Source organism: Xiphophorus maculatus, chromosome 4, assembly GCF_002775205.1.
Source record: "Xiphophorus maculatus strain JP 163 A chromosome 4, X_maculatus-5.0-male, whole genome shotgun sequence".
Lineage (NCBI taxonomy): Eukaryota > Metazoa > Chordata > Actinopteri > Cyprinodontiformes > Poeciliidae > Xiphophorus > Xiphophorus maculatus.
Window position 1 is genome coordinate 19,634,195 of NC_036446.1, and position 13,497 is coordinate 19,647,691.

A 13,497-nucleotide genomic window follows, 5' to 3' on the forward strand; every position below is an offset into this window, starting at 1 on the left:
GATTTAAAGTTATCAAATTGGTGAGTTTTGGAGCATGGTGAAGGGAGGTTAGCAGGGGTCAAAGTTCACCTACTCGCCATGAAACACGAAACTCTTATATTTCCTATATAAAAACACATAGAGGGACCAAACGTTCAGTGATTGATTGTCATAAGATGTCCTAAAATACCCTGTGGTGAAATGATGACATCACTTAAGTCACGCCCCCTGAGAACAGGAAGTGTCATGTTTTACTGTGAACGGTCGCTATCTTAGCCCTTTGACCTAATCAACATGAAACTGTGTCCAGAGACAGAAGACATGTTGGTGTGTTGTGGATTCCAACCCCGACCGGCTGCGATGAAGCAGGTGGGCGTGGCGGCGTTGCGAACGCCATCGAATTTCGTTTGGCTCTGAATTCCACAGTTTCGGGGTGAGCTGCTCCAAACTCACTAGGATGGATCCTTATCCATCCCCGAACAGGAATCCATAGCGATATTTGGTGGGCGTGGCCTAATTTTTCTATAGCGACCCCTAGAGTATTTTAAATGAACAGCCCCAGGCCATGCTTTATCCTAGAATTACGAAACTTGGTACATATGTGTATCTTGTCAGGACGTACAAAAAAGTCTCTTGGAGCCATGCTCTAAACCCAACAGGAAGTCGGCCATTTTAGATTGAATTTCATTTGACCTCGATATTGACGTTTACAGCCTTCGTATTTGATCGAACTCCTCCTAGGGATTTCGATTGATCGGCTTCAAACTCGGTCAGTCTGATCATAAGGCATGTCTGATTTAAAGTTATCAAATTGGTGAGTTTTGGAGCATGTTGAAGGGGGGTTAGCAAGGCTCAAAGTTCCCCTGTGATCGACTGTGTAATACAAAGGGCTTTGTCATGTGTAGGGCAATGCTGCCCTCTGGTGTCGAATTACTGACATTACTGAAATAGTTTCATTATTTCAGTAATTCGACACCAGAGGGCAGCATTGCCCTACGGAATGAAAGAGTTCAATTTTGTTATGTAGGAAAAAATTAAAAATTTGTAATTCTACTGTGAACGGTCGATAGCTTCTGCACCAAACCTTGCACGAGTGACCCTGGCGGGATCCCTGACGACCCTATGTCATCATATTATGACGTCATCTAAGCCCCGCCCCCTCAGAACCGGAAGTGCCGTTTTTTTCCTTGGAAAGCTCTGTTTATGGCTCTCTTGACCTAATCAAGATGATTCGGATGATAAACTCTGTCAATGCTCGCTGCTGGCTGAACCGTGTGGGCGTGGCCAAACGGCGAATATCAGTCCCTCGCCATATACATACGTTTGGCTCTAATTCACACATGGATCATCCGATTGGCACCAAACTGGATATGTATGACCTTTGTTCTGCTCTAAAGAGCCCAACGGGTTTGAGATGTAATTTGACTCCACTGCGCCCCCTAAGTTAATACATGGGCCGTATCTCCTCGACGCATCGACCGATCTGCACCAGATTTTTTGACAGTCGTCGGGGAGCGCCGCCGAACGCATTCACGCGTGTCGCACGGTGGACGGGCGTGGAAAATGCGCGACAGCTTCTGCGGTGGCTAGCGGGCGGCGGTGCTGAAAACTGCGGCGGAGCTTCTGCGGTCGGGAGTTGGCTGCGGCTCTGGAAATCGTGCGAGACCTTCTGCGGTGGCTGGAACCCCCGCGGTGGCCAATAGGCCGGAGCGGCGCTTGCTGCGAGGGCCGCCCGAGGCTGCTTGCAGCTTTAATTATTATTATTACGATTCTTCCCACCTCTTCGTGTGCCTTTTTGGGGGCTTTATCATATTCAAAAACTCACCAAACTTGGCGGTCGCGACTAGAAAATTTTAAAATTTTGAATTTTAAGGTTGTCGCAAAAATCGCAAAAAAAATTGCTCAACGGCGGCAACTAGCAATTTTCTGTTGACACAATGGTATGAACGTATTTCATCGTAGAGACATGAAATTTGGTACACTTGTAGAGCTCCCCAAAAGACTCAGAACTTACATTTAATGTTATTAGCCAACTATCACAGGAAGTCGGCCATTTTGTCTTGAACGTCCATTTTTTACCTCGATTTTGACGTTTACAACCTTCGTATTTGATCGAACTCCTCCTAGGGATTTCGATTGATCAGCTTCAAACTTGGTCAGTCTGATCATAAGGCATGTTTGATTTAAAGTTATCAAATTGGTGAGTTTTGGAGCATGCTGAAGGGGGGTTAGCAGGGGTCAAAGTTCACCTACTCGCCATGAAACACGAAACTCTTATATTTCCTATATAAAAACACATAGAGGGACCAAACTTTCACTGATTGATCGTCATCGGGTGTCCTAAAATACCCTGTGGTGAAATGATGACATCACTTAGGCCACGCCCCCTGAGAACAGGAAGTGTCATGTTTTACTGTGAACGGTCGCTATCTTAGCCCTTTGACCTCATCAACATGAAACTGTGTCCAGAGACAGAAGACATGTTGGTGTGTTGAGCATTCCAACCCCGACCGGCTTTGACATAGCAGGTGGGCGTGGCGGCGTGGCGAAGTGACCTGTAACGCTGTTGCCATACGTTTGGCTCTGAATTCCACAATTTCGGGCCCAGCTGCTCCAAACTCACTAGGATGGATCCTTATCCACCCACCGACAGGAATTCATAACAAAATTTGGTGGGCGTGGCCTAATTTATCTATAGCGCCCCCTAGAGTATTTTAAATGAACAGCCCCAAGCCATGCTTTAACCTAGAATTACGAAACTTGGTACATATGTGTATCTTGTCAGGACGTACAAAAAAGTCTATTAGAGCCATGGTCGAAACCCAACAGGAAGTCGGCCATTTTCTATTGAAGGTCCATTTTGGACCTCGAGTTTGACGTTTACAGCCTTCGTATTTGATCGAACTCCTCCTAGGGATTTCGATTGATCGGCTTCAAACTCGGTCAGTCTGATCATAAGGCATGTTTGATTTAAAGTTATCAAATTGGTGACTGTATGAGCTTGCTGAAGGGGGGTTACCAGGGGTCAAAGTTCACCTACTCGCCATGAAACACCAAACTCTTATATATCCTGCACAGAAACTCACAGAGACACCAAACGTTCAGTGATTGGCCGTCATCGGGTGTCCTAAAATACCCTGTGGTGAAATGATGACATCACTTAGGCCACGCCCCCTGAGAACAGGAAGTGTCATGTTTTACTGTGAACGGTCGCTATCTTAGCCCTTTGACCTAATCAACATGAAACTGTGTCCAGAGACAGAAGACATGTTGGTGTGTTGTGGATCCAAGCCCTGACCGGCTGCGATGAAGCAGCTGGGTGTGGCGGCGTGGCGAAGTGACCTGTAACGCCGATGCCATACGTTTGCTTCTAGATTCCACATGTTTCGACCGAGCTGCACCAAACTTGGCTTGAGTGATGCTGGTGTGATACCTGAAAATTCTATGTCATCAGATTATGACGTCATCTAAGCCCCGCCCCCTCAGAACAGGAAGTGCTATTTTTTTCCTTGGAAACTTTCATCTATGGCTCTCTTGACCTAATCAAGGTGATTCTGTGTTGGATGACAGATAGGAAGTTGGTCTCGCTTGCTTTAAAGTGCCAACAGTTTTCAATGGCGGCAACGCCGTTCGTATACGTTTGCCTCTACCTTCCACATATTTTGACCGAGCTGCATCAAACTTGGCCTGAGTGATCCTGGAGGCTTGCCCGTCAATCCTACGTCATCACATTATGACGTCATCTAAGCCCCGCCCCCTCGGAACCGGAAGTGCCGTTTTTTTCCTTGGAAAGCTCTGTTTATGGCTCTCTTGACCTAATCAAGATGATTTGGATGATAAACTCTGTCAATGCTCGCAGCTGGCTGAACCGTGTGGGCGTGGCCAAATGGCGAATATCAGTCCCTCGCCATATACATACGTTTGGTTCTAATTCACACATGGATCATCCGATTGGCGCCAAACTGGACATGTATGACCTTTGTTCACCTCTAAAGAGCCCGACGGGTTTGAGATGTAATTTGACTCCACTGCGCCCCCTAAGTTGATACATCGGCCGTATCTCCTCGACGCATCAACCGATCTGCACCAGATTTTTTGACAGTCGTCGGGGAGCGCCGCTGAACGCATTCACGCCTGTCGCCCGGTGGACGGGCGGGGAAAATGCGCGACAGCTTCTGCGGCGGCTGGCGGGCGGCGATGCTGGAATCTGCGGCAGAGCTTCCGCGGTGGGGAGCAGGCTGCGGCTCTGGAAAGCGCGCGAGAGCTTCTGCGGTGGCCGGAACCCCCGCGGTGGCCAATAGGCCGGAGCGGCGCTTGCTGCGAGGGCCGCCCGAGGCTGCTTGCAGCTTTAATTATTATTATTACGATTCTTCCCACCTCTTCGTGTGCCTTTTTGGGGGCTTTATCATATTCAAAAACTCACCAAACTTGGCGGTCGCGACTAGAAAATTTAAAAATTTTGAATTTTAAGGTTGTCGCAAAAATCGCAAAAAAAATTGCTGAACGGCGGCAACTAGCAATTTTCTGTTGACACAATGGTATGAACGTACTTCATCGTAGAGACATGAAATTTGGTACACTTGTAGAGCTCACCAAAAGACTCAGAACTTACATTTAATGTTATAAGCCAACTATCACAGAAAGTCGGCCATTTTGTATTGAACGTCCATTTTTTTCCTCGATTTTGCTGTTTACAGCCTTCGTATTTGATCGAACTCCTCCTAGGGATTTCGATTGATCGGCTTCAAACTCGGTCAGTCTGATCATAAGGCATGTTTGATTTAAAGTTATCAAATTGGTGAGTTTTGGAGCATGTTGAAGGGGGGTTAGCAGGGGTCAAAGTTCACCTACTCGCCATGAAACACGAAACTCTTATATTTCCTATAAAAAAACACATAGAGGGACCAAACTTTCAGTGATTGATCGTCATCGGGTGTCCTAAAATACCCTGTGGTGAAATGATGACATCACTTAGGCCACGCCCCCTGAGAACAGGAAGTGTCATGTTTTACTGTGAACGGTCGCTATCTTAGCCCTTTGACCTAATCAACATGAAACTGTGTCCAGACACAGAAGACATGTTGGTGTGTTGAGGATTCCAACCCTGACCGGCTTTGAGATAGCAGCTGGGCGTGGCGGCGTGGCGAAGTGACCTGTAACGCCGATGCCATACGTTTGCTTCTAGATTCCACATGTTTCGACCGAGCTGCACCAAACTTGGCTTGAGTGATGCTGGTGTGATACCTGAAAATTCTATGTCATCAGATTATGACGTCATCTAAGCCCCGCCCCCTCAGAACAGGAAGTGCTATTTTTTTCCTTGGAAACTTTCATCTATGGCTCTCTTGACCTAATCAAGGTGATTCTGTGTTGGATGACAGATAGGAAGTTGGTCTCGCTTGCTTTAAAGTGCCAAGAGTTTTCAATGGCGGCAACGCCGTTCGTATACGTTTGCCTCTACATTCCACATATTTTGACCGAGCTGCATCAAACTTGGCCTGAGTGATCCTGGAGGCTTGCCCGTCAATCCTACGTCATCACATTATGACGTCATCTAAGCCCCGCCCCCTCGGAACCGGAAGTGCCGTTTTTTTCCTTGGAAAGCTCTGTTTATGGCTCTCTTGACCTAATCAAGTTGATTCTGTGTTGGATGACAGATAGGAAGTTGATCTCACTTGCTTTAAAGTGCCAAGAGTGTTCAATGGCGGCAACGCCGTTCGTATACGTTTGCCTCTACATTCCACATATTTTGACCGAGCTGCATCAAACTTGGCCTGAGTGATCCTGGAGGCTTGCCCGTCAATCCTACGTCATCACATTATGACGTCATCTAAGCCCCGCCCCCTCGGAACCGGAAGTGCCGTTTTTTTCCTTGGAAAGCTCTGTTTATGGCTCTTTTGACCTAATCAAGATGATTCGGATGATAAACTCTGTCAATGCTTGCTGCTGGCTGAACCGTGTAGGCGTGGCCAAATGGCGAATATCAGTCCCTCGCCATATGCATACGTTTGGCTCTTATTCACGCATAGATCATCCGATTGGCGCCAAACTGGATATGTATGACCTTTGTTCACCTCTAAAGAGCCCAACGAGGTTGAAATGTAATTTGGCTCCACTGCGCCCCCTAAGTTAATACATCGGCCGTATCTCCTCGACGCATCGACCGATCTGCACCAGATTTTTCGACAGTCGTCGGGGAGCGCCGCCGAACGCATTCATGCCTGTCGCCCGGTGGACGGGCGTGGAAAATGCGCGACAGCTTCTGCGGCGGCTGGCGGGCGGCGGTGCTGGAAACTGCGGCGGAGCTTCCGCGGTGGGGAGCGGGCTGCGGCTCTGGAAACCGCGCGAGAGCTTCTGCGGTGGCTGGAACCCCCGCGGTGGCCAATAGGCCGGAGCGGCGCTTGCTGCGAGGGCCGCCCGAGGCTGCTTGCAGCTTTAATTACAATTGTAACTTCTGCTCCTCACTGTTATGACATCAGGCAGCAGGTTGTGTGATTTTTTGGGCTAATGGAGTAAAATATAAGACTTACTAAAGTTAAGAGTCTCTGAGGTGGGTTTAAGGCAGAAGTCCGGTTTGACATAACAGCTACAGCTTGATGCTAAATAAATCCAGCTACCAACCGGTGGCTGGATGTTCAGTAATGAGCACTAAACGTTTCGTGTAGAGCGTCAGATTGTCTCTCCTAAGAACAGTGTATGTCATTTAATCTGCTTAGTAAAGTGATAGGATTGGAAAGCTTGCAGAAAAATGTAGAATTTTAGATATTTTCTCATCCTAGTTTAGTAATCGAGCGCATTTAATTCTCAATCTTTGAATTAGGTTTCTAGTTCACAGGCAGAACACTCAACTATGCCTACTTTGTGTTTAGATGGAACAAAATCCTATAATGTTGAATTATTTTTATGGTTTGTGATCTCAAAATAAGATTAAAGTAAAGCGGACCTAAAATAAATTTAACTGCCTTTGTCTAATCTGCACTACTTAGATGTTTTGTTTTCATATACAACACATTTCTTACATAAAATCTAATACAAATTATTCAAATGAAAAACTAATTTATGATAAAATATTATTCAAACTTGACAGTTTACCGTTTAACTGAGTGCACAACAATACTGTGTTTTGTGTTTACAGGAGAGACTTTGCTCAGCCCTCTGGTGATGTGTGGACCTCACGGCCTCAAGTTCTTGAAGCCTGTGGAGCTGCGCTTACCTCACTGTGCGTCAATGACCCCTGATGGTTGGTCTTTTGCTCTAAAATCCTCCGACTCCTCGTCGGGTATGCTTTGCTCTCTCTGCTCTTCCGGGGTCGTTTGGGCTGGCTGTGTGACAAATTCAGCATTTTCGGTCACTTGTTAAATCAGCATTTTTCCCTGGCCTTGGTTCTTCATTTATTTAATCCAAAATCAAACATTTAAGAGACTCCAAATGTTTAATCAAGAAGAATCAATCTAAGGGAAAAAAATCTGCCTTTTTCACAAATGATTTCTTTGGGTTTATTTCATTTTCATCATTTATGCTGATAAACTCACCCACACAATTTCATTTGCTGTATCACTGGTTTCCCTTCCAAGCTTTATTGCTTTAAATTACCAATGCACTATTTCTCTCCTGGTTTCTTTTCCAGCATATTAACTTTATCTCATTTTACCTAACTTGCATGCACTGGATGCTTGGCTGCAAGATATTAAGTTTCGTCAGACGGGACTGTAACGCATGCTTCTCGGCTCAGTAGGTTTTTTTTCACATAGCCACCCAAATCCTGACCTGAAGAACAAACAGCTCTGGATCTGCTGCAGATCTGCTGGAATCTGGGACATCGTCATAACCAATAAAACCTGTCATTCCACATAAATTCCAAAGATAAACAAAGACATCTTGCTTTCTTGCCTAGGTGCTCGTCTCTAAATTTAGAGCTCCTGTCTTCCAAAGAGTTATTTTTGACTCTGACTTTTAGACAGCAGAAAATATACTTTTATAGCCAGTTTTTGTTGTCTCCCCTTCGTGTAAGCTTAAGTTGTAAAATTGGATCAGGAAGTGTCAAGAAAAGCAAACCAAATTCATCTCGACTGCAGGGGATCCAAGTAGATTTTTAAAACAGATGTTTAGCATTCATATATCTGAGTGTTCATGATTAAAATATTATCATTTCATTAACATATTTGGTCCAAGGGATATGAAAATTCAGTGATGGAATTAAAAAAAAAAAAAATCTAGCACTGTGGTTGATAAACGCCTGATTGAGACGTAAACAGAGTCTCAATCGTGAAGATCAATTCACGATCTTCGGTGTTTGGTGCAATAAAACAAATGTGTATTTAAATTTGTTTTTGTTAGACTCCTGGTCAAGAACACCTAACCAAAGACCAGAGCATACCAACACCTTGAGGGAATCGAGATTAAGACCAAAACAATGTGTGAAAATTCTACATTCCTGCAATATTAATATTGCCCTCCAGATTAACTGGCTGCACTGGGTCCCCAGTTTCTTTCGAGTTTGACATGGCTCACTTATGGTTCTTTTTTCTTTCTGCCTGCTGTATAGTTGGAAAAATATCCACATATTTATACTGGAAAATGTTTCTCCTCTGATCTGTTTAATTTCGCCCAGGAGTCAACTGGAAAATTCAAATTAAACCTTATTGGTTGCATTCGAATCCTGTGACTAGCTTCACAATACGTTGCACTCAAAAATGGGTGAAAAAAAATCTCGCATGTCTGAGACAAGACAGTGTAAAAATGTAGCACCACAACTCTAATTTTAAGTCCTTGAACATGGAAGTGCACAAGGCAGACAACAAAATTATGTATTTTCTGGCCACTGATTGGCAACATTGTAAAGAAGATTTTAAAGTAATGTAACCATTTATTGACACGTTAGCTCACCTACATTGAAGCGAATGAACAACACCAGCAAAGAGGTTGGTGTTAATATTGTAAGGTGTACCTGGGCCTAATTATGTAAATAATAACATACTATTTTAAAAAATAGATGTTGACAAATTTAAAAACACGCAAATTTAAAAAGGTTTTATAGTATGATGCTTCTGTCCTTTTGGTTGTGTTATCCATTTCCACAGTCAAAGATCAAAGTGTCAGACCTTATTTGAAAGTTTTTTAGATCAATTTTCCAATCAGCCACAAGCAGTGTCGCATAATTGTTTGCCTTGTCTGCCTTGACATTCGTCCAAAACTTACAAAACACGTCTGTTTTCTTATTTTAATCGTTCATTGTCCAATACACCCCAGAAATTGCACCCCAGTGCAATTTCCTTCTAAAATTATTCTGATATATATTTTACTGCATGTTCATCTCTGTTATTCCAAAGCAAAATTACAGTTTAAGCCTTTAGGAAATAATTGAATGTCTACTCGCACTAAAGAGCAAAAGCACAAGAACAAAATCAGAAAGTCCTTCCTCTTTTCATAACCTTGTCCTTCCCACAAACTATCTTCAAAACCAGCAGTGATTTAGGCAGTGGTCAGGATTAGCTGTTAATTAGCCTCATTTTAGAGATGAGACATAGGGCTCTGATAGAAATGTCAGCTCACTTTGTCGTCCTGCAGAATTGGGGGAGTATCATTGAAGCTGCATTGTAATCCCCTTATTGTAAAGCAAGACCACTCTCGGGACTACTTCTATCCCCTTCTGAGGTTTTTCTTCTCACTTTGCTTCTTTGCTTTCTCCTTTTACTCTTTTATTCAAGTCTGGCAGCCTCCTTTCATCTCTACTTCTCCTGCCCACAGTGGCCTCACTGTGGTTACTTCATACTTAAGTCTGAACCAGTCTGATACAGTTTAGCTCCATAAGTGCCTCATTAATGGGCAATTTGGGTTTGAGAGTCACAGTAAGTTGACCAAACACACTATGCAGTGTCTCATTTTAAGGTCTGTGAGTGCACCTTACAAGCACCTTGACGTCTGAAGTATTTGTGTAAAGTTCATAGAAGTTATTTCTATATGCTGTTTGTATCTCATGCTCATCATTATCCCACTATGTGATGTTTAACATGTTTGTTTCTCTTTCACATTGTTCTAGGTTAGTAGTTCTGTGCCTTTCTAAACTATGTACCTCTTCAAAAGATGTTTAGCTATCCTACTACCATATATATATATATATATATATATATATATATATATATATATATATATATATATATATATATAAAATTTTCATTTGCATATGCAAATAAAAATAAAAAAAATTCACAGTTCCTGTTAAACAGTAAAGTCAGCTGTACTAGCCCACAATAGTCCAGGAGGTCCCTCTGCATCCCATGGCAACGCATGAATTTTTGACCCAAAAAGGATGCGAAAACAACAATGTGCAAGTTGGCAGCATCTACATCTCTTTGACAATGCTGAATCATGAAGACATTTTTAGCTCCAATTCCAATGTCTAATTTGGTTATGTAAAAACTACCACAAGAGGGAGCTCATGTAGCATGAGATACGAAAACATATTTCTGTTTTATGCTGCTTTAATTAAACATCACAATATTAAATTGAGTCATAGAGCTTCGGTAATTATGAAGTTTTTTTTTTTTTTTTTAACAGTCAGATGTTTTTATGTTAATGGAAACCTAAATTTTCACCTGACACATTTACGGTATAAACTTATAATGCTTTTTTTTTTAGCATACTACCCTCTCACAGTTAGTTATGAGAGTGATATTCAAGGTGTTAAGAATGAGAAATTAAATTAAAGATTGACTAGAAATGTCTGTTCTTGGGCAGTGGTGCTGAGCGTTATGGGGTTGAACCAAATAAGAAATCTAACAAAGCTGGAGGCAACTTGCTGAGCAGGCAGCTCTGATCTGTCTGATCCATCGTACATGTGTTCAGAACAGATAAAGGCAGTCTTAAAGCGCTATTGGACTTTTAATGTAAATATATTGCTCAAATTTAGGTAAGTCTTTAGATTCAAGTGACGTGACAGCTAGTGGAAGAGCTCCAGCCTAAGTATTTAGAGGAAAGTGTACTTAACCCATGGACTGGTTGCCTGTGTACTTGTTTAAAAATGTAATTTAGTCTTCATATTTCTAACATGTCAAGTTGAATCAGAACCGACCCATTTGTGTAAAAGCAGAACCTAAGTTCACATATCTTCACATATCTTATGTCCCGCAAAGGGCATATAAATATATTCAGAGTAATAAGATCAAGTTGATTTAAGCTCCAGGTAAGCTTCATGGTATTGTCACATACTGAGGCTTTTCTGCACTGGCCTGGTTCTGCATCCCTTCATCATTGATTGGAACCTTCCTTTTAGCACAGACCTCCATGTTTATAGTCTTCACAGTGACTAGATTTTAATTCAGTCAACAAGAGGTCGGAGACCTTCAATAAAAAAATCCTGAACAGCTTTTACTGGCCTCTGGTGGCACTACCCTTGGAAGTAGGCCACAAATGTCCACAGTTATGTGACTTGCAACGGATATGATCACATTTTGAATTCAGTGTTGTTTATAAAGTAATTTACACCAATTTGTTTTTTATGTAAACGTTTCTGACTATGCACAGGAGCCGGAGATTAATGCAAACAGCAGTTATTACCACTCACCGACGCATCCCATTTATTTTCTCTGCAGGTGACCCTAAAAGCTGGCAGAACAAGTCTCTCCCCGGAGACCCCAACTACCTAGTGGGAGCCAACTGCGTTTCTGTGCTCATTGACCACTTTTAAGAAGGGACGAATGGAATGCTGAATGTGGGAAAAGTGAAGGCAACGGACTCGAATTAGAAGACACACACACTGCACACGCACTACCGCTGCAGTCCGAGCGTACAAACACAGCACACAGCGGAGTATGAAGGAGAGCCGGTCAGTTCTGTTTACTGCACCCAGATGAAGGCAAGACTGAAAATCTGTCCTCAGTTTGAAGTTTGGATGTGAAGTAAAACCCTCTGATGCATCTCTTAAAATACCAACACTAAATATAAAGTGGAGTTTATTCATGTATCTGGATGGATGGCTTTCAAAGCAGCATACATGCTTCAGAACATTATCTGTATATCTATGCTATATATGCATATAGTATGTGTAGAAGTATCAAAAGGAGTTGTTGGAAATTTTGGAGTTTATTTCCAAATTTAGATTTCAGTTCAGGGGACAGAATATGAAGACTTAGACAGGTTGAGGTAACTTTATTGAAAGTTTGAGATATGTAGGGACGTTTGTAGGAATCCATTGAAGGAAACGATGATAAACCGAAGCAGCACACTTAAAGACACCTTCACTCCTTCCTTTGTTCTTCCTTTTCCTGTTATATCCTGTAGCTTCCTGCCTTTTGCCCCCACCTCCCTGAGCACTTGGTCTTCTCCTTCCAGCCTGAGGGAGATCTATGCATGTCCTTTACTCAGGTTTTGTAACTGTCCTCAGTTCCTACCTGACATTTCTTTCCTCTTCCTTCCTGGTTACTCTTGCACTCATACACACAAATAAGCAGTGATGCCTTATCTGCAGATTATTCACTTTTCATAAAGAGAAAACATAACTTATGATAAATTATGGTATAATGTCAGTTGTTTTTGCCATTCTTTTGTGAACCCACTGTATAAATAAACTTGGGTTTAGCACACAATAACAGTTGGCAAAAGATAACAAAGGTAAGCTCTTCTTTTATCTGCTATGCATTACTGAAAAGGACAGATAAGAAGTGGCTGTAAATAAAGCTAGCGTATTGCCTTGTTTCTTTTCTTTGTAAATGAACTTTTTGTATGTCTTTCTTTTTTTTGTATAAAACTTAGAGAAAACATATTAAAAAGCAGAAGAAAGTGAACAAGTTTTCTTTTTATTCTGGATATACCCTTAAGCCTTTGAACTGTAACCAACAATAATACATTGAACCTTTTTCTACCAATATATTGACACAATGTTGTGGACACAGAAAAAGTACTTTTTACTGATTGGAGGATCTCATAAGTACTTGAACTAAAAGACATTAAAATGTGCTCTGATGGTGTCCCCCCCTCACTGATTTGTGATACTGGATGCTATATTGTGTGCCCTTAAATGTATTTTTGTACTAATAGACAATATAATATGTACGGCACACCAATACAGTTTTATTTTTAGTATAACACAGCTTTAACTAAATATTAGCTCTTCACGTGTGGCTGACTTTTTTTTTCTTCTCCTCTTCGACACACTTTTATCACTGTATTAATAAATAAAATCATTTTTAAAATAAAGTCCATGGAAGGTGTTTTTATATCCCTACATTGACATTTTTTAAAGACATGTGACCTTGTTCTATTTTGATATTACTGCAATGCAAATTTATTCCCGTTATTTCATTTGGTTTATTGGGATTCCATGCTTTTAATAGAACCAATACAATGCAAATAAAAGAACAGGTCTTAAGCTAAATGTCTCATCTGTTATTGTAAAATAAAGTCTTCACCTTAAAGCTCACTTTTGCAATATATATGAACAGGTTAATTAAGCTCAGCCATTTATTTTTACTATTCTCAGCTCTGCACTACCTCAGTTTATGGCTAGATGGTGCAGGAAAC

At 42.1% G+C, this 13,497-nt stretch overlaps 1 protein-coding gene across 10 annotated transcripts in view; it reads left to right on the forward strand.

Moving 5' to 3' along the window:
• Nucleotides 1-13,169, forward strand: part of LOC102216933 (tight junction protein ZO-1-like) — a 161,248-nt gene extending 148,079 nt beyond the window's left edge. For 6 of the 10 annotated variants that reach the window (XM_014471224.2, XM_023332836.1, XM_023332837.1 and 3 more), the window contains 2 exons: nt 7,115-7,258; nt 11,571-13,169. In XM_014471224.2, the coding sequence (XP_014326710.1) occupies nt 7,115-7,258; nt 11,571-11,665 (239 nt within the window). In that variant the 3' untranslated portion in view covers nt 11,666-13,169. The remainder of the gene's footprint in view (nt 1-7,114; nt 7,259-11,570) is intronic. The other 4 variants (XM_023332832.1, XM_023332840.1, XM_023332833.1 and 1 more) reach the window with 2 other exon arrangements.
• The last annotated feature ends 328 nt before the right edge of the window (nt 13,170-13,497 follow it).